Genomic DNA, 21430 nt, shown 5'->3' with positions numbered 1-21430 from the left:
GTCATACTCTGTAGTACCTTGGAGGTCATGGCCTAGGTGTAAATTAGTACTTTTGTCTTGAATAAGCAACAGTAGAATTCCTCAACTCCTGCATCTCTGTGGTGGGCCATGGACTGCAATCTGGTATGAGTGTGAGCCTTGGTAGTGGTGCTGGGGGTGTTGATGTGTAGCAGGTGAGTTTTGTCTCCTGGCTGTGCTTAGCTTCAGACTTCAGCTCCTGGCAGGCGCTGCTGCTGGGCGCACCCGGGTGCCCCGGTCCCTGCCGGGGCTGGGCGCGGCTGCCCGAGGAGCTGCGGGTGCCTCTGCAGTTACCCAGGTGACTGCCTCGCTGCCGTTCTCCCGGCGCCCTCTGCTGTACCAGCAGCTCTCTGGTATCGCGGGGGCCCTTAACAGCCCCTCTGGTTGCCGATGGCTGAATCCGCCGTTCAGCCGGAGCCGGTTCGCCCGTCGCCAAGAGCGGGAAACTCACAGGCGCTCCGTGCGGTACGCGAGGCTTACGCTATGCGCAGGCGCTGGGTGGCGCGCATGCGGCCTGGTGCGGTGCCCCGGAAGCGCTGCCGTGGCGCGCGGGCCTTTCGAAGCGGGATGGAGCGGGCAGCGGTGCGTCGTCTGCCCCTTCCCCCCCCGCCCTGCCCCGGGTCGCCCCGGGTCCAGTGGGCCGCTCACGCTCTCTTTCGTTTACAGCTCTGGGAGGCGCGGAGCGGGGCTCCGCCGCAGCAGAGACGCCCGCAGGGCCCCCGGGGCAGCGAGGGCCGCGGGGAGGGCCCCGCCGCCGCCGCCACCCCCCCGCACGGGCTATGTCGGGCGGGGAGCGGGGCCGGGGGACGTCCCGGCGGCGGGCCCTCGGACTCGTGCGGTGGTGGCCCTTACTGCGGTTTGGCTTCAGGCGGACGCAGCCCAGGGAAAGGGGGCGCAGGGAGCCGGGGCCGGCGGGGTGGCAGGTGAGGTGCTCCGTGGGGCAGCAGCCCCATCCCACGCGTCCTCTGTTATTTTTTTTGGTCAGCTCTAAATATAATTTGAGATTACGCTCTCAATTTTTTTATGGTAATTGGTGGGTGTTAGCATGTTTCAGAATTACAGTCTTTAAGGTTTGAGTAACTTTAATGTAGTCAAAAGAAGCTGTCTTCGTATTTTTAAGCAATTGCATGGTGTATTTTTCAAGTTATCAGTGTTTGATTTTTGTCAGAAAATGAAATAAATAATTTGGTAAGAGTATTACGGCTTGCCTCTACATTTGCATGAGAAATGCAGTCCCAGCGGTAACGTATGTGTTCTGTGTCTTAAAATAGCTTTATGAAAACTACTGCGATTTGCTAAATATTCATGGCAACCATGTTAAAGTACACTTTATGCAAAAGCAGCTTGTTTCTCGTTGTTGTATATTTTGAGGTTTCTGACTTAATACAACACAGCGTTCTCTACGTGATCGTGTACCATGTGTAAGATGAGAAACGAGCTTTCTGTCCCTTCCGACTTCTGATGTGCAATTTGAACTTAAACCAATGTAATGTCCTAAGCCTGTGTCTCCAAACACTTCGGTCTTTCAGATTTTGGCAGCAATTGATTACTACTTAAATCTTACAGCAACCATATGCATTCAGTGCTCAATATACAAGTTCTAATATTTCTTTTTTAAATAATTTAAACCAGTTCAGCCTATTTGAGTTGTTCAGTGTTTTTTCAGTACGTATTTGTTTCTCAGAGTTCACAGGTGTATCAGACTGGTGGAGAAGCAGATCTACTTGCTGTTGGACCTAGTGTTCTTGATAGTATTCTGCCTTTCCTTTTTTTGCAGCTATGCCCTGTACTTCTCTTCCAGCAGTGATGATGAATTTGAAATATGTAAGTAACAGCACATTAATTTGTTTCCTGAAGGAGTACGAAAAGGACACATGTCTGTCTAGCAAAGTAGTTTTTACACAAGATTTTCTTTCATTCCTCCTGCTGCAAAATGCATTTTCTCCTTGCGATGCAGTGTTGGTAACTATATGCCACAATGAGTATTGTTAAATCTCATGTCTCGATCTCGGATGCTTTTTGCTGTGCATTATTTTTTCTTGTTGCCTCAGTTTTGTCTGTTCCCTGTCACTCGCTTGCTTTTTCATCTATGGAGCATCTTTGAATAGACATTTTCTCTAAGCAGTTGCTGTTCCAAACACATGTCTAAACTACTCAGAAGTCCCTCTTACATGTCACTGCTTTTGCTGTGTGAATCTTAACCAGCTGGAGGGATGTTTTTGGTTTTTCATAGTGGCCCAAGGTCTTGGTGAGATGGAATTGAATACTACATTTTACATGCTGGCTTCTGCTGTGCATAACTTCCTATCTTTATGTTTAGCCTATGCACACAAAACCTGGTATTTGTATTTTTCTTTCTGATACTAGCCACTATGACTGTTATTTTGTGCTAGGGTGGTTGAGTATGCGCTGTGTTTTTTCCTGTTGTGAGAGTTGTTTAGCTCGTTCCTTAGATGGACTAGTAATGGCTCTACCACGTCTCAAGTGGGTTTCAGACTGGTAAGTAATTTCAAGGTTTGTGAATCTTGCGGTATGTTCCTCATTACTCATTCAACACTTGAACAGAGATGGTAGAAATGGTAAGTCAACAAGTTACATCTGTTTATTTTGCCTTTTGCATATCACTCTCATGTTAGTCCACCACTTTTAAAGCAGATTTCTTGTTACTTTAGAGTTCATAATGTGCTGCAGTTCAGTGCCCTGTGAAGGACCTTAAGCATCTTCAAGTCTTACTACTTACGTCCAGTTGAATTAAAATGTGCTGTGTATAGTTCCTGCACTACTTCTGGGCTTTTAAATCTGATAAATATTTCAATACTATCCATTCATTAGGTCATTTTTCACTTTCCTATAATGTTTTAAACTTAAATATTCAACAGTCTGCTCTTTTTTTTTCTACTCTTTTTTTGCCTCTTCCACTCAGGAGGCTGTTGAGGCCAAAGTCATGTGTCAGCTCTGGCATAGAAGGCAGTTGAGAGTAGTTGGGGTTTGGAGCAGAATATTTGCAAAGCTGTTCTGTTGCCATACTGTCACTGTAGCAAAAGTTTTAGGAAAGAGTGAAATGAAAATATGTGCCAAGAGACAAGAAAAAAAAAAAAAAAGAATTTATTAAGTAGCAAGTCATATTTTTCTGTAAGCTTTCGGTTTCCTGTGACCAGCTGTCAGTCTTATTAGTTTGGTGCTGCTTCATGGTGTAGGAACACTGTGGTTATGCTCATCTAGGAAAGCTGCTGGCCATTTGTGCTTCAGTGAGCCACCTTGATGTGGTGGCTTGGAAGGCAGCAGATGCTGTGTTTACTTCGTTTGTAATGAAGGTAGTGGTGGAGACTACTGAGTGCTAAAACTGAAAATAATTTATTGCTCAAAATACTTTCTGAGCTTCAAGGTCTTGAATTCTTTTTCCTCCCTTTGTGCTCCTCTTCTTCAAAGAGGACAACACTCGGTCTCACTCTATGCTTTTCAATAACTTACAGTGGGCTTTCAGGGTAGCATTGGGATGTAGCTCAGCTGCTTTTCTTGGTACCAGAATCTACCGATCAGCCATAAAAGCTTTACCAAGAAAACCTGTCTTCTGGTTTTGGATAGTATACTATTGGACCTGTTGGAGCGGGTCCAGAGGAGGCCACAAAGATGCTCAGGGGCCTGGAGCACCTCCCCTGTGAGGACAGGCTGAGAGAGCTGGGCTTGTTCAGCCTGGAGAAGAGAAGGCTCCAGGGAGACCTTATAGCGGCCTGCCAGTACCTGAGGGGGGCCTGCAGGAAAGGTGGGGAGGGACTGTTTACAAAGGCACATAGTGATAGGGCAAGGGGCAATGGTTTTAAACCAGAAACATGTAGATTTAGATTGGACATTAGGAAGAAGTTCTTTACCATAAGGGTGGTGAAGCACTGGAACAGTTTTCCCAGGGAGGTGGTGGAGGCCCCATCCCTGGAGACATTCAAGATCAGGCTTGATGGGGCTTTGGACAGCCTGATCCAGCTAAAGATGTCCCTGCTCACTGCAGGGGGGTTGGACTAGATGACCTTTGGGGGTCCCTGCCAGCCCAACGCATTCTATGAATTGTTGTTCTGCCATGGGGTATTATTGTTGCCATTTTGTTTGAATGGTTTTTTTGAGTCGTTTAGTGGAATAAGCATATGGGCACCTCTTTACAGTCATTGAAGTGCTTGGAGAAAATACTGATAATAAAGTTATTCAGTTCCACCATCAGTGATTCTTCAATGAGGAGGCTATACTGGATACTGCAGGATATGTAGCAGAACTTCTCGTTGAATAATGGACAGAATGCTAGACAGCTGCTGTCAGCTTTGGGGAGTCGAGAGCTGGAATTATATGTAAAGGATTCTTATGGTTGTTTGGGGTTTTTCTAAAGACTTGAGACTGAATTTTTACTAGTTGCAACCTTTTTTTCTTAAAAAAATGCATAAGAAAAGAAACAGAGCCTTGTTCTTAATTAGTCTTTTATTGTCTCAGTTTTAACTAGAATGAAAACTCCCAAATCTGTTTCTAAGAAGGCGGATGCAAGGTGGGTGCTGTAATTAATGACTTTTCAATGTTTATATATTAGTTTTTGATAATCACATTTACTATTCAGAACACAGAAAAATTATCAAAAGTTTTAATGACTCATAGGCAGATACATGTGTAGGAGTGAGTGCAGACAGGAAAACTGTTGTGTGTTCCATCTCTATGTTTGGGTCACAGGTAAAATGGGATGTCTGGAGGTGTACGTGCTCTATTACCATTCCTATTAATGGACATAGTTGGTAACATTTGCTGTTATGTGGGGTGGCTGCTTTTGGTTTGCTTTTTTAGTGAGGCAAACTCACCCTTCTATTTTCTTGCTTATGCCTACCTTTTCACATTACTTGCTTGGTTTACAGTTTGAAGGACTTCATTGATGACTGGGATGATTTCTTCTTGGACTTTAAAGTGAAAAAGAGCGCAACAAAGAATGGTAAGTAATTGTCCAACAGCAAATGTGAAGTAGGCATTTTAATGCTTGGAAATACAGCATTCATTGCTGAGCTTATAGATTTCTGAGAGAGCTTGTTAAACATAAGATTGCTTTGTCTCTTCATTGAGGGTAATGAAGGAGAGGCTTTTCTGTTTCCTCTGGGGGTAACAGAGGAAAGCATGGCCATACTGTTCTGACAAGTGTACGTTCTGAAGCATTGCTATAGGTCTGCTGATACTGTGGACTATCTGCTAGTATTAGGGTCTGTAAAAAGAGTAGTAATTCATGGTTGATTAGACTGAGCCGCAAATATGGGATGATCACTGCAGAGAGAGGACTCAAGGTATGCAAAACTGTGTTCCTATGGCTGTACCAGCTCCTTCGGTGGCCAGAAGACACCGAGTAAAGAAAGAAGGTAACTGGTTAAGGTAGATACTTTTAATTTGATGCAGATGTTGGCAATAGGGACAGTTTTGCCTCTGGGTATTGCAGAGCCACAAGTAGGGTCCTTTAGTTTGGACCTTCTTTAGCTAAGGTCCTACGTGGGATCGTGTTAACACTGGCTACAAGACACTGGCAAACCATAGCACGAAGGGTTTTGGTGCTTGTCTGAGCAGAGGATACCTCTTTTTCCCCCCCAAAGGATGGAAATTCTATGAAAGTGCCTTGGTTTACTAACATTCGGAGCCTGACTACAGCTGGCGGGTGCACTTCTCATTGATATGAGAGAAATGCACTTTCCTAGGAGGAGTGAGCAGGGCTCTGGAGTTCTTTACACAGCCCCTAGTCCAGCAATCAGGTAATGGAATTCTAGTAGATGAGGGATGATAACAGTGATCTCGGTGAACCTGGAGAGGCTCTGACCCCTGATCCAGAAGGGTGACATCTCTTGCAGCTGCTATGAATGTCAGCCCTGAAACATGCTAGCTGCAGACTGTAAAAAGCTAATGGAATGCTCTTCTGGAAGCAAAGTGGCCCAAAAGCATCATCAAAAAGAAAAAAAAATAATCGCCAATAGATCTGACATGATCCCTTGATCTTGATAGGTCAAATATGAGATGTCAGAAGCCTTGTTTATTGGCAAGTGTGCACTTCGTGCTGTAGGCTATGATCTGATCAGCTAAGGCTAAATGTTTAAGTCACCCTTCACTTGGTGGTTTTACAACACTTCAATATGAAATGTTCAGCCTTACTTTTACATGAAAGTAGCTTTTGTTTCTGGGAACAAAGATCATGCCAGCACTAGTGACCTGTTCAGGACTGTTTAGGCCTTATGGCTGATATACACACACACACATACGGGGTTTAAGCTACTTTTTTTTTTAATACTTCTTTCAGTGACTTTCCATTTAGTAAATGAGCAGGGTGTAATAAAGGAAATGCAAAGATGTCTTTCTGTTCTTTGTGTTTTCCTGTCTTTCAAGGGATTTTTTTGTGTTAAGACAAAGGCAGGTGTCCTAAATGAAATTACCGAAACTTTAAGCTGTTTCTTTTAAATTGCAGCACAGAAGGATCTTCAGACCCTGAAGAAGTTGATGGCTTCTGGAAGGAACACTTGCTGCCAAGAACTGCAGTATCCAGAGGCTTCAAGTGACACTGAAGATTCTGTCTTTGTAGAAAGTTCATGGCATGACTACCAAAAAGTGGGAGTGAAAGACTTGGGAGAGAGTCAGAGATGCATAAAACTCCCACATCCACAGAATCTGAAAGAGACAGTTTCCAGAGGCAGTCCAGACTTACTGGTCAGAAGGAAAGAAAGAAGCTGTGAAGAGAGTACAGAAAATAAAGTGCCAACTATGGCACTACAACGAAGTACAGAGGTAGAATCAGGTAGTTCAGATGATGAATTCGAATCTTTAATAGAACGGATAAGGAAACAAAGTACACCCCGAAAACCAATCTTAAGCACAAGTAAAACTGCCTACCAGCCAAGCATGATAGGTAAGCAACTGTTCTTGGCTAACTTGCAAGCTACCTATTGGCAGCAGTGGTAGTGCTGATTACCTGATTCTTTTCACTTGTGTAGCATATGCTATAGAAGTGCAACCCAGTGACTTGCAATTGAATTTGATGCAATCAGAAATTATTCCTCTGAGCATTCTGAAAACTGGCTATACTAGCCTTGTGGTATCAAGATTTAAGTCTTTCGCTATTGCTTGTTTTTATAATTCCTATAACTGTAGGCATTTTTAGTTTTTAAAATTGTTCTGAAAACAAATCTAACTGGTGGGTTTGAGTGATGTTAACTAATTTTTTTTAATGTATTATAGCAGTTAATGTGAAGCTGTCATTTTGATAAGACTGAAATTTTGAGCAGTTTAGCTGCTGTTAATTTAGTGTTTCGATTTCTCATTTACTTTATTTAAAATACAGTTTATAACGAGAATTTCCTAAATCCTTCTCTCCTTTGACTAACTGAAGTAAGCTCCAACTGAAAGTTTACAAAGGGGCAAAAGGGCTATTGCTGAGTAAAAGCAGATGAAAACAAATCTTTTTCTAGAAAAGTAGACACAAGGTGCCTTCCTCACTAACAAGGACTATTTCAGGGCAAGGAGACCTATGGAAAAGATGGCTGACAATGTAGAAATATGCCCTGGGAAAGAGCAAACTTTTTTTTTTTTAGTTGGAATATGTCAATGTGGTCTATAAAACATGTTCTAGAAGTGAGTTGGCAACTGCATTGGCTTCTCTGTATGTGGTTGAACAGTGAAAGGAGACAAGTGGCCCAAATAGGGGAGCAGTTATAGAAAAGCCAGGAAGGAGGATGTCTACTGAAACTGCAACCTTGAAGCGGTCCTTGATTTCTGGTGTGAAGGTCAGTCCTTTTAGCAATCTGTCCAGACGTGGACGGGGGAAGTAGGCAGCTATCTGATCAGAACTTGCCTGTGAAACAAATGATGTGACTTAGGGTACATGACAGAAGGTTAGAACAATTTTTTTATTCAAATGTTGTCTCTGAATTACTGCTCCCAGTATGCTGGTGATGTATTTTGAATTGGTGAAATGTCACAGAAATGCCTGAGTGAGGTCACAAAGGCTTCTTCCCTCGCTTCCTCCTAGCTGAATGTTTGGAAGTTTGAGCTCTGACACTCCTTCATTGAACAGTAATTTCTGTAGTATATAACAGCAAATTACCTTTCTATCAATTGTAAAAGCCGCATTCAAATATGCACAGTAAGAGTGTGCATGCTGAGGTGAGATATTTGACTTTTTTCACCATCGTCTGTTACCTGGTTGCTGATGTCTGTGCTCTCGATTCTTTGGCAGTGTGTAATCCTTTGACTCTTTCTGTTGAACTAGAAAATGTCACGCCACTCTGTGAAGGCTCTCAGCCCCTGAAAGGGGAGGGAATCAAGACATCAAGGCCAAACTGCATTTCACTTCAAGACACACCTTCCAGGATAATGGCTTCTGCAGGAATTCCTAGGAACGATTTGGTCGGTTGCTCGCAATCAGCAAAGACAGAGAAAAGGTAAGTGTTTCTCTATCTGTACTATGTTCTAGGACCATTATAAACAGACAACAAGGAGCTAAACATTTTGCCTAGGATGATGTTCTGGTTTTTCTGGTGCCTAGAAACTTCTGCTACCAATTCAGCAGTTGTTAATGGTGAAGTAGCTGGAAATAAAAGCTTTCAGTCTCAGGTATGAGAGAATATAAACTAATCTCTGCCTAGAGGAATTGACGATAAATAAACCCGACAAATGTCAAATCTTTGTGTTAGCTCTCTTGCTATTCCCTGTCTTGACACAGCATACTTCTAACATGTGCTGGCCCTACAAATTCTGTCTATCCAGCTGCCTGCCTCTGAACATATGTCAAAACTGATTCTATTAGTAATTCATGCCTTTTAACAAGCATATCTTGATATTTTTGACTTGTATCCTTAGAACTTGCAGAATTTGTTTCTTTTTCAGTATGTGGATTCAGCTTAAGCTTTTCAGAAGAATGTCTTTTTCATGACTGATAGCTGCCTTTATTCTGCCTTTTAGCCCCGTGATGTTTCCTTTAGTCATTTTATAATTGTGTATACCAATACAAAACTTCTAAGTGATGTCTTCAAACCTGATGCTTTGTCAGAATGCTGCAGTATTTGAGTTAGTAATTGTAGTGGAATCTCTACTTCCCCTGAATGAATGAGGATTCCCAGAACACCTTTTGGCTATGTTTCTGAAAATATACCTTTATTGTGGGTGACTGTGTTAGGGCTGTTCATATATTAATCAAGTTTTGGTATAATTGTGGCTCGCTGTGCCACCCTCTTTTCCTACTTAGAAGTCCTCATAATCTAGTTTTGCGAATTGATGAAATAACTGCAGAACTATTGCGACAGCTCTGCCCCTGAAGGGGGAAGAAGACAGTGTAAGCTTGTGTGCCTCACTGGCCTTGTGAAAGCAAAGTAGTGAAAAGTCAGAGGTTTATGCCAGTGGCAGCATCCCAGAGGTCTTTGTTGGGTGTAAAGTGACCATTATTTTTTCAATGTGGTATCTTTGTACTTCAGTAAACTGCTTTATGGCCTTTCTTGCAGGCTCAGGGTGTGTTCAGTGCCTGGCTGTTTCCTGAAAGATCTCTCAAATCCGGCTTCCCACTACGTGAAGTATTTCAAGAAAAATAAAGAGGAGCTGGCACAGAAGCTCTACTGTCTGTATAATAGTACCATCTTTGAGCAGAAGGTTAGCTTCAAAACAAAAACTGTAATTCTAAAATACTGGTTAATATGTTGCTCCTCACTTTTTGATGTGATCTTTATCCTCTTCAGTTAGCAGAAGTTGAGCTTTATAGCAAGGGCTTGTACTGAATTAGTTCAAGCAATTTTTTTTTTTTAAAGGGGTTTATCACCATGGTGGTGCAGCGGTTTTCAGCTTGGCTTGCTTTCCCAGCTAGTAAGGGTGTACCATCCTGAAGTGAGCAGCCGCAATGGTGTCCAAGAGTCCTTGATGAGAGAAACTGCTACATGAGGGGCCTTAGGTCAGTTTTGTCTTTGAAGGTGTGTGATCACGTATTTCCTAGTACCTGCGTGGTCATCAACTCAGCAGCCTGGGAATGTTTCTGTTGCTGCCTCTGTGGTAGTAGAACCCAGCAAAGGCATCTGTGGCTTTCTGCCGCTGAAAGAAGCTCAGGGTTGCCTACCACCATTGCTCGTTCAGCTTTTACTGAAGTAACATGTACTAGTGAACCCTGCAGCCTTACTACAGCCTAATAGCTGGTTGTAGCACAACTTTCTTGCCTGCAGCTGACAAAAGGCAAGTGGTGGGAGTGTATGTTGGAGAGAAAGGAGCTGATGGATAAAATTTGTTGTCGCGGCCTGTTGCCTCATTGCATAGTCATGCTACATGCAGTCTTCATTCATTCCTATGGCATATTCATGTCTGCCATTCTGGAACCGCTTAAAAACCGCTTATCCTTTGAATAAGAGTTTTGGGTGAACCTAAAGCTATAAGGTTTCAAATTGAAAGGTTCAATTTCAAAGAACCACTGCCTTGACCTTTACATCTTCTGGGATACTGGAGATCCTCCTCTAGTGAGAAAGATCCTTGAACGAAAGGATGGTGCCCTCAGTAGTTCCAAGTAGAGTTTCCTTCAAGAAGGAAAATGTTTCTGTGCAGCTGAGGAAATATTGTTGAGCTGACCAAGGACAGGCTGAGGTCACCATTTCACAAAAGGCTGAGCTGAACAGGCTCAGTATTGCTGAAAGCACAATATCTTGCTCCCCAGTGCTTCAGCCCTGTACCTGTGCTGGCATTTACTGCTGTTGGACCATTTACTGAAGCTCATTAACTAATTTAGATGACAGAAAACTGTTAGTAAAAGAACAGAGCTAACCAACATAGATATGATGAGGGGTTATAAAATAAGGATCAGCACAGAGGATAAGCAAGGGGTGATTATTCACCCTCTTGCAGTGCATCAAATTAAAATGGCAAGTTGCAGGTTCAGAACAACCAAAGAAGATGGTACTTGACCTGTACATTTTTAAGCCATAGAACTGATCATAGACTATTGTGGGTGCTAACAATGCATACATACTCTTAAACGTATGCACACTCTCCCCAAAACACTGGAAAACAACTTTAAGGGCTAATTAATGCAAAGCAACCACCTGTGGGCTCAGTAAGGTGTTGTCTTGCAAATGACTAGCAGCTGGGAAGAGTGCTTTTTTGAAGAGGAAATTCTGTTTTATGCCTGACCTGCCCGTGTATTTCCTTCCTCTTAAGCAGCATGTGTTAGCCACTGTTGGAGGCAGAACAGAGGAACTAAGGGACACTTTCTCTCATCCTGCGTTGTGAAACTCCCAGTGCTGGTTGCAGAAAAACTGATGATGGGAATAAGAAGTCATGGAGGGTGGGTTTGCATCTTAAGTGATAGTAGTGTTGAGAGCACTAAGGGAGACATCCTATCTTGTACTGGCTTTGCAGTAAATGTAAGGGGAAGCCAGAGGGCCAGAAGAAAATAAAGAGAGGTAGGAGAGGGCAGATTACATGTACTGTTTTGTTTTTCAGTTACCAGAGAAAATGGTAATAATCTGGAATAAGAAAATGAGAAAAACAGCAGGATATTGTGTAACTGGGCAGACAGAAGGTCCTGAAGCAAAGCGTTACGCTCGCATAGAACTTTCTGAGAAAGTCTGTGATTCTGCAGGTAGGTAAGAGAAAAGATATGTTGATTCTTCTTTGAGAAAGCGAGTTCTAGAGATAAAACCATGAATCTGAGGCCTAAGAGATCTAGAACTGGACCCTGCTTTGAAATTTCATTTTACCTTGAAGAAAGAAATCTATTAATGGTAGTACTTGTCCTCACAACCCTTCTAAGAGGCTGGGCAAATTTACTAAATGTGAGAACAGAGATGTATTCATGCTAACTGGAGTGTTTTGTTTGTGTTTCTTATTGATTTGAACACCTATAGGTTACTGTAATTCTGTATGTACTATAATAGCAATCTAAAATCTGACTACTTCTGTCATAGCTAGCCACCTTACTGGTAGTATTTAAAGCTGGAATAAAGACAGGTCAGTGCCAAATAAGGTTCTGTTATGGGGTGGGTACTGTAACTGTTATTTCTCCCTCATGCCTTCCCAATTTGGGGAGATGAATGTTGCAGTTACCCGTAGGAGAATATTAATATTAATAGAATATTTTGAAGTAAGCTTAATAAATTTGATTTGAGAGATCCAACAGAGTACCATCTGTTGGGTATCTGCTTTTGAGGGCTTAGGAGTCCATGAATGCTGGTCAGTTTTTAAGGGCCTTTTAGAAGCAGAGGAGCAGGCAATCCCTATGTGTCATAAGTCAAGCAAGCGGGGCAGAAGACCCACTTGCTTGGCTGAACAGGTAACTCCTCATGGAGCTCAAGAAGAAAATGATGTTGTATGGTATCTGGAAGTGAGGTGATGCTGCACAGGAAGACTACAGAGCTGTGGTTTGTACGTGCAGGGAGAAGACACAAAAGGCCAAAGCTCAATTAGAGTTGAAACTGGCCAGTGTTGTGTCAGATGACAATAAGGGCTTTTGTAAGTACGTTAATAGCAAGAGGAGGTCTAAAGAAAACACTGGACCCATGCTTGTTGAAGGTGGTAATCTGACTAGTAGGGATGAAGAAAAAGCAGAAGCATTCGATGTTTTGGTTTTTGCCTCGGTCTAAAACTGACAGACCTTGGGCTGCCCAGTGCCCTCAGTTGGAGGACCCACGTGTGTGGGAGCAGTGACTTTCCATTTGTGGATACTGAAATTGTCAGGGCCCAGGGGTATTGGCTGAAGGTTCACAAGTGCATGGGGCCTGATGGGATTCATCCCAGAGTACTGAAGGAGCCAGCAGATGTTATGGCAGAACCCCTTTCCATCCAAAGGTCTTGGGAGTCTGGGGTGGTCCCTGCTGACTGTAAGCTAGCCAGTGTTACTCCAGTTTCCAAGAAGGGTGTGAGGGAAGACCCAGGAAACTACAGACCTGTCAGTCTAACCTCACTTCCTGGAAAAATTATGGAGAGGATCATACTGGGTACTACTGAAAGACATTTATAGAATAATGCAATCAGGTGCAGTCAATGTGAGTTCACAAAGTGAAAGTCCTGTTTAGATAATTTGGTATCCTTCTGTGATAAGGTCACCTACCGAGTGGATGAAGGGAAGGTGGTGGATGTAGTTTTCTGGATTTTAGTAAGGCTTTTGATACTGTCCCTCACAGCATCCTTCTGGACAACCTGTCTAGCTGTGGGATGAGCAAGGTTGATGGTGTGCAAAAACTGGCTGAAGGGCAGAGCTCCAAGTTTTGTAGTGAGTAGGGCTACCTCTGGCTAGTGACCAGTCACTGGTGGTGTTCCTTAGGGTTCAATGCTAGGACCAGTCCTGTTCAATATATTTATCGACAATCTGAATGCACCATTAGCAAATTTGCTGATGATACCAAACTAGGAGGTGCTGTTGACTCTCTTGAGGGACAAGATGCCTTGCAGAGGGATCTAGATAGAGTGGAGCATTGGGCAGTGATTAATGGGATGAAATTTAACAAGTGTGGATTGTGCATCTGGGATAGAGTAACGATGGGCACAAGTATAAACTGGGAGAGATGCTGCTAGAGAGCAGCCCTGCAGAAAGGGCTCTGGGGGTGCTGGTCAGCAGCAGGCTCAACAGGAGTCAGCAGTGTGCCCTGGCAGCCAAGAGGGCAAACCACATCCTGGGGTGCACCAAACACAGCATGACCAGCTAGTCAAGAGGGGATTATCCCACTGTGTTCAGCATTGGTATGGCTTCAGCTGGAGCAGTGCGTGCAGTTCTGGGCCCCACAATTTAAGAAGGATGCAAAGGTCCTTGAATGCGCCTATAGGAGGACAACAAAGCCGGCTGGAAAGAGCTGGAAGGAATGTTCTATGAGGAGTGGCTAATGACTTTGAGCTTATCTAGTTTGGAAAAAAGGAGGCTGAGGGATGACCTTATTGCTTTCTACAGCTTTCTGAAGAGTGGAAGTGGAAAGGGAGGTGCTGATCTCCCTGGTATCCAGTGATAGGACATGTGGGAATGGTGCAAAGCTGTGCCAGGGGAGGTTTAGAGTGGACATTAGGAAGCATTTCTTTACTGAGAGGGTGGTCAAACACTGGAACAGGCTTCCTAGAGAGGTGGTTGATGCCCCAAGCCTGTCAGTGTTCAAGAGGCATGTGGACAATGCCCTTAATAACATGCTCTAACTTTTGGCCAGGCAGTCTGGATGGTCGTTGTAGGTTCCTTCCAGATGAAATACTCTATTCTAATTGTGGAGAAAATGCAGTGCTCCGCTCTAGTTGTTTCTGGATGAAAATCATCGATGTTACAAAAGCAATCAATGAATGTTGATCTAAATGAAGGTGTTTCAGGTCTCATAAAAAAAAAAAAGCAACTGAGCAAAACAGAAAAGCCCCAAGCAAACAAACAAAAAAACCCCAAACAGATTAGGTGTGCAGGGAAGTAACTAGGGTGCAGAATTAGGGCTAATCACAAAACTGGACATGCACTGAGTAATAAAATCTTGTTTTGGGGCGTTTTTTTCTTATCAAAACATTGGAAATTCTAACCTCATAAACAACTCTTGGATCCTAATAAAGAACGAGTGCCAAAGGTCTGAAGTAGTGACGAAGGATGAAAGTCTGTACTTCCCTATACCTGACTGATCTTGATGTCTTTTGTTTGCCTTACCCCAAGATCGTCTCCGAGACACGCTAATCCATGAGGCTTGCCATGCAGCTACCTGGCTGATCAATGGTGTTCGTGATGGACACGGACGATTCTGGAGATTCTATGCAAATAAATCATCTGTGATTCATCCAGAACTGCCAGTAGTAACACGATGCCACAGCTATGAGATTAATTACAAATTCGTCTATGAGTGTCTTCTGTGCAAAGCTACGTGAGTAATGTTTTGATCTTGCATGTGACTATGTATTAACTTCGTCTCTTAACTTGACAATCTCCTGTGTCTAGAAGTCATGGGTGTCTTAAACTGTGAAGCAGTTAGGATATTTTCCAAGTTGTTACTTCACATTCCCTGAGCCCACAGAACCTCACTACATGATTCCATGTGTTTCCAGCTATTTTCAGTTCCAGTTTAGAGGTCAGGACAGGCAGAAGTGTCTTCTGAGGACCACTGGTGATGATGGAAGTTCTTTGGGAAGCAGTCAAAGATCATAATACATGCCTCAGCTTTGAAGGACATGGCAGGGAAAGGTCACACCCCATGTGGCTGCTCTCACTTTTCAAACATTGCTCAAATGATGTAAATTTGGATTCACCTTCTACTGTAGTTAATATTGAGTGAATTTGTGAAAGTTTTTGACCACCTATCTCTGATTTCATGATCAACACTGATCCTACTAGAGAGAAAATTAGAGAGGCAAAAGCCCAGCTAGAACTCAGTCTGGCCACTGTTGTAACAGATGACAAAAAATGTTTTTACAAATACATTAACAACAAAAAGAGAGCCAAGGAAAATCTCCATCCTCTATTGGATGCTGGGGGGGGGGGAGCATTGCCACCAAGGATGAGGAAAAGGCTGAGGTACTTAATGCCTTCTTTGCCTCAGTCTTTAATAGTCAGACAAGCAATCCTCAAGGTAATCAGGCCCCTGAGCTGAAAGACAGGGACCGAGAGCAGAATAAACCCCCTGTAATTCAGGAGGAAGCAGTTAAAGACCTGCTTTGCCACCTGGACATCCACTAGTCTATGGGGCCAGATGGGATCTGCCCAAGAGTACTGAGGGAGCTGGTGGAGGAGCTGGCCAAATCACTATCCATCATTTATCAGAAGTCCTGGTCAACAGGGGAGGTCCCAGATGACTGGAGACTTGCCAATGTCACACCCATCTACAAGAAGGGCTGGAAGGAGGATCTGGGGAACTACAGACCTGTCAGCCTGACCTCGGTGCAGGGAAGGTTTTGGAATAATTCATCTTGAGGGCCCTCACATGGCAGGTGCAGGACACCCAGGGACTCAGGCCCAGCCAGCATGGGTTCATGAAGGGCAGGTCCTGCTTAACCAACCTGGTCTCCTTCTATGACCAGGTGACCTGCCTAGTGGATGAGGGGAGGGCTGTGGATATCATCTATCTGGACTTCAGTAAAGCCTTTGACACTGTCTCACACAGTGTTCTCCTAGAGAAACTGGTGGCTCACGGCTTGCATAGGTGCACTCTTCACTGAGTTAAAAACTGGCTGGACGGCCAAGCAGAGAGAGTTGTGGTGAATGGAGTTAAATCCAGCTGGCAGCCGGTCACAAGCGGTGTCCCCCAGGGCTCAGTGTTGGGACCGGCCTTGTGTAACAACTTTATTGATGATCTGGATGAGGGGATTAAGTGCTGCCTCAGTGAGTTTGCAGATGACACTAAATTGGGTGGGAGTGTTGATCTGCTTGAGGGTAGGAAGGCTCTGCAGAGGGACCTGGACAGGCTGGATCGATGGGCTGAGGCCAATGCTATGAGGTTTAACAAGGCCGAGTGCCGGGTCCTGCACTTGGGTCACAACAACCCCATGCAGCGCTACAGGCTGGGGGTGAGTGGCTGGAAAGCTGCCTGGTGGAAAAGGCCCTGGGGGTGCTGGTTGACAGCCAGCTGAACATGAGCCATCAGTGTGCCCAGGTGGCCAAGAAGGCCAAACAGCATCCTGGCCTGTATCAGCAATAGTGTGGCCGACAGGAGTAGGGAGGTGATCGTGCCCCTGTACTCAGCACTCGTGAGGCCGCATCTCGAATGCTGTGTGCTGTTTTGGGCCCCTCACTACAAGAAAGACATCGAGGTGCTGGAATGTGTCCAGAGACTGGCAACGAAGCTGGTGAAGGGTCTGGAAAACAGGTCTTATGAGGAGCAGCTGAGGGAACTGGGGTTGTTTAGCCTGGAGGAGGCTGAGGGGAGACCTTATTGCTCTCTAAGACTGTCTGAAAGGAGGTTGTAGTGAGGTGGGTGTTGGTCTCTTCTCCCAAATAATAAGTGATAGGACAAGAGGAAATGGCCCCAAGCTGTGCCAGGGGAGGTTTAGATTGGGCATTAGGAAAAATTTCTTTACTGAAAGAGTGGTTAGGCTTTGGAACAGGCTGCCCGGGGAGGTGGTGGAGTCACCATTCCTGGAGGTGTTCAAAAACCGTGTAAATGTAGCACTTCAGGACATGGTTTAGTGGGCATGGTGGTGTTGGGTCAATGGTTGGACTTGATGATGTTAGAGATCTTTTCCAACCTTCTTGTTGGATTATGTTGTTGGCTTTTTGGTAGGGGGTGGTATTTCCAGTCTTAACTAATTACTACATTAGGAGTAATACTTGTGGGCCTACACTGATGAAGCAATGATTGGATCTGGCACATCCCTGTAGAATACACGTAAGCAAAGTACTAGCATGTGTTGCAGAAATAAGGTGTCCCAAGTTCTTTTTAAATCTATCTACATTTTACATCTTACAAGGTAACATCTTTGGATATGCCATAATAACAGTCCAGGTTTGATCTAAGGAAAAAGGCAGTGCTAGACTTGGCATGGTGGACCGAGTTACTCTTTGTATTGTCATCGTTGTAAAGATACTGAGGACTATCTGATGCTGAAAGAGGTCAGTTAGAAGTAACTGGAATTCAAAAGCGGAATAAGTCCCCATCAAAACCAGGCACAAAATGTGTGACAGTAATTAGATGTTAGAACAAAGCATTAGAGGAAGCTTTCTGGGTTTTGTATCTTGGTGACTTTGAATTAAGACAAAACATTTTGACTAATCTTATACCTTTGGTGTGGTAGTGATAAGTAAAATGTAGATACAAACAATATAATGTTTTCTGTTAATTTAAAACTCTACAAAAGCTGTAGTCAGTTTTTTAGTTGATTGTTTACCTCACGGGCTCTTTGAGCTAGTGTATATATTAAAGGAAGAATAGATGTCTGCCGCCATGCAGATGTGAGCAGCACTGCAATGTTGAAGGATTGAAGCTAGGACACAGATCTACTGACAGATTGCAACACTGGTCATCAGACTTCTGTCTGCTTACTGCATTTGTGAAATGAGAACTATCGATGTTGCTGAGATCAAGCAGAAGAAATAGTTGCTATAGTCATTTCACAGGTTTCTTACGTTTTATGGGTACGGAAGGTGTCGCCTTTTCTGGAAGATTGTAGCTGACCACAGTGTGTAGTGGCCTTAGTCTCGGTGGGAGAGTGTGAAGTTTTGTGAATTCAGTTCTGCATAGTCCAGGAAAGTGGCTGACAATGATGTGGGTTTGTTTTTTTTTTTCTTAATTAAAAAACCAATAATTATTATTTCCCCCACCCCAACTTTATGGGCTAAGTGCATGCTTAGAAAGCCTACCTGGGATTTTTTTTTTCTCAGGATCATATGTGCCACTTCCAGAAGCACTGGAAGGGAACTGTATTTCACATATGAAAGAATCTTCCTGAAGTCTTTAGTATGACTATGCAATGCATTAGTTGCTTAGGTGCAACAGAGCATCGAGATTTGATGGTGATGGCTTCTTGGAGAAACTCCAAGGGACAGTTGATACATGGGTCGTGGAGGTGCTTCAAAATGTTGTAGCACTTCATACTGCTAGGCTGAGAGTAGAAGAGACAGAGGAAGTAACCAAGCTGAAAAGGCAGTGGAAAAAGTTCTAGGGTATAGAAATGTGTGCATGATTGATCTGTTCCACTGTGTGAAGTATGTCGTCTGTGTCCTGTCCTAAAATGCTGCCTTAGAAATCTGACCAAAGTAGCTTGGCAGAAGAGAAAGGAGCCCTTTCCCACAAGTACTGTCTGCCGCAAGTGTGACATCAAAGTACTTGTTTTTCCATTTCAGGACTGGACGTCATTCCAAGTCTCTGGACACAGAACGCTTCATGTGTGCATCCTGCGGGGGGCAGCTGGTCCTGAGCCAGCCCGCTCAGAATGATGGTATTCCTTCTAGGACACGTCTGACGCCCTTTGCAAACTATGTGAAAGAAAACTATGGACTTACTAAAAGAGAGCAGCATGGGCTGAGTCATGCAGAAGTCATGCGGAAACTCAGTGCTGATTTTGCTTTAAAAACCAGGCTTCAAGATTCCTTGTAACATCTCAATACACTTTGTTTCTTGATGCCACTTAAATTTTGTATGTAGTAGTAAGTAGGTCTAAGAATGTGTTTTGAAGGATTCCAGGTCATTTTAGTATTTTAGCATTAAATACTTCTAATAAAGAAGACCTTATGGCCTTTTCTAAAATAGGTAAGAGTGAGCAAGAAGCAGTGATGATAGAAAGTCCATGGCAATGCCCAGGCCAGGCTATCCTTAGACTTCAGGTAAACATCACCTGTGCCTGGGAAGATGCAGTTCTAGGCCCTTTGTGGGACTGACTTACTCTGTTTGCCTGGAATTTTCTGAACAGTATTTACACATAGTGCTTCATAGCATGTCTTCTGTGATGCCAGTGAGCAATGGATTTACTTTTTCATGGGTAGCTGATATGCTATAGACTCTGTGTATGTGCTGAAGAACTGCTAGGTGTGCGTCCGTATGGGACTGCCAGATGCAAGAAAAATCCAGGCCCATGAGCCAAAGTCCTCTGCTTCTGTCTGGATGAGTTCCAGGCAGGAAAAGGGGCAGAGCTGAGGAAGGCTTAAACATGGGTTCAGGCATTCTCCCAAGGAGAGTTTCTTGAGCGATCCTTGCTTTTGTTAAAAGTGAACAGTGGGTAAATGATGCCTCAAATCTGCTAGAGAAAGCATGAATTTCTGCAAAGCCCTCTGGCCCTTAGTGAGATCAAAGCTCTTTCTGATTGCAGTTGTGCCCTATCTCACTGAGATTTCGTAGGAACTAAAATAGATGAAAAATGTCAGGTTGAGGAAAGCAAATTCAAACACTTTCCACCATAGAATGAGAAGGTCTAGTGAGATGACTGAAGTCTTTAATGTAGAACATGACTGAATGTGTGTTACAGTGTTTGTCTGCTGTGAACCAAGTCAGGGGATTAGTAATTTTGAATAATCAATAAATGCCAATTTTATACCAACTGTGGCAATGAACCTGGCTTCTTTGTTTCAGTTTAACTGTGACTGTGTAGGTAGAGTACGTGAAAGCTCCTGATTTCTCCTAGCTAGTTTTGAGTTTGACATACAGTGGGTCACCCTGCTTGCTGTCAAGAATACCTCTCCCTGCTCCCCACCTCCTGTCCTGCCTTTGTCAATCCAATTATCCTGCAGCTGAAAAAGAAATATTATCAGCCTGTGAAGGAGTTTGAGCCACTTCAGAAACAGCTGAAGCACAGCTCCTCTTGGCATCTTGATTGCCTGTGCTGAGCTAGGTGTTTGAAGGGTGGTCCTCTCTATAGGTCATGCAACTGATGCTATGTTGAGTAAATGGGTTGCACTGGTATTGCGATGGGCTCGAATGGGAAACCCCAGCCACCCAGGAGTCTTGGAACTGATCATGGACTGGCCAGGGGGCTGAAACTTTGGAGTGTTGCCAGAGGAGGTGACTTGTGCTGAAGAGGCCCCAGCTATAGTAAATTACTAGCAAATGAGAAGCAGTAAGCCCTATCGTCATGTTGTGGGAAGACGCTGGAGGTGGAAAGCTGCTGTGTGGGGTCCTGCACAACAAGTCCCTGAAGCTGCTGAAGGAAAAGGTAAATCAAGTCAGTTTGCAGAAATGAAAGCCATCCAGCTGGCTTTAGGTATCGCTGGATGAGAAGAATCTCTGTACCGACTCATGGATGGTGGCAAATGCTCTGTGGGGGTGGCTACAGCAGCGGAAGCAGAGCAGCTGGCAGTGCAGAGGTAAACCCATCCAGGCTGCTGAACTGTGGCAAGATATTGCTGCTCGGGTAGAGAACCTGGTTGTGAAGGTACGTCATGTGGATACCCATGTACCCAAGAGTAGGGCCACTGAGGAGCACTGAAACAAGGAGAGGGTGGACTAGGCTGCTAGCATTGAAGTTGCTCAGGTGGATCTGGGATGGGAACATAAGAGCAAGCTGTTTGTAGCTCAGTGAGCCCAGCATGTGTCAGGATGTCTAGGAAGGGACACAACATACAGCTGGGCTCATGATTGAGGGGTGGGCTTGACCACTGATGCCATTGCACAGGTTATCCATTAACACAAAACGTGTGCCGTAATTAAACAAGCAGCTAAAGCCTTTTTGGGATGGAGGACAATGGCTGAAATATCAATATAGGGAAGCCCAGTAGATTGGTTATACCACACTACTGTGAACCCACCCTGGCAAGCATCATGTGCTTACAATGGTGGAAGTGACTACTTGGAAACATAAACCCTGTGACCCATGCCACTGCTCAGAATACCGCACTGGGCCTTGAAAAGCAAGTTTTATGGCACCCCTGAAAGAATTGAATCAGACATTTCCGAAACAACCTCCTAACCACCTGGGCTGAGGAGCATGGCATTGACTAGGTGTATCATATCCCCTGTCATCCATCAGCCTCTGGGAAAATTGAACAATACAATGGACTGTTTAAAAACTCTACTGAGAGCAATAGGGG

At 44.1% G+C, this 21430-nt stretch overlaps 1 protein-coding gene across 1 annotated transcript; it reads left to right on the top strand.

Moving 5' to 3' along the window:
* Positions 1–585: 585 nt before the first annotated feature.
* On the top strand, positions 586–19706 carry GCNA (germ cell nuclear acidic peptidase). Its single transcript, XM_086470317.1, has 12 exons — positions 586–600; positions 685–907; positions 1792–1842; positions 3029–3052; positions 4492–4543; positions 4902–4975; positions 6479–6916; positions 8276–8447; positions 9504–9648; positions 11476–11614; positions 14642–14846; positions 18755–19706. The coding sequence occupies exons 1-12, from the start codon at positions 586–588 to the stop codon at positions 19005–19007; spliced, it is 1791 nt and encodes a 596-aa protein (XP_086326443.1). The 3' UTR covers positions 19008–19706.
* The last annotated feature ends 1724 nt before the right edge of the window (positions 19707–21430 follow it).

The sequence above is a fragment of the Leptosomus discolor genome, chromosome 9, assembly GCF_034619465.1.
Source record: "Leptosomus discolor isolate bLepDis1 chromosome 9, bLepDis1.hap2, whole genome shotgun sequence".
Taxonomy (NCBI): Eukaryota; Metazoa; Chordata; class Aves; order Leptosomiformes; family Leptosomidae; genus Leptosomus; species Leptosomus discolor.
This window is presented reverse-complemented; position numbering and strand designations above follow the sequence as displayed.

Bases quoted from the DNA above. Each gene is read 5' to 3' on its own strand.
- GCNA (XM_086470317.1), top strand. The intron at 3,053-4,491 runs GTAGCAAAAGTT...TTATTGTCTCAG, and splicing joins TCTGTTGCCATACTGTCACT to TTTTAACTAGAATGAAAACT. The intron at 14,847-18,754 runs GTGAGTAATGTT...TTTCCATTTCAG, and splicing joins TGTCTTCTGTGCAAAGCTAC to GACTGGACGTCATTCCAAGT.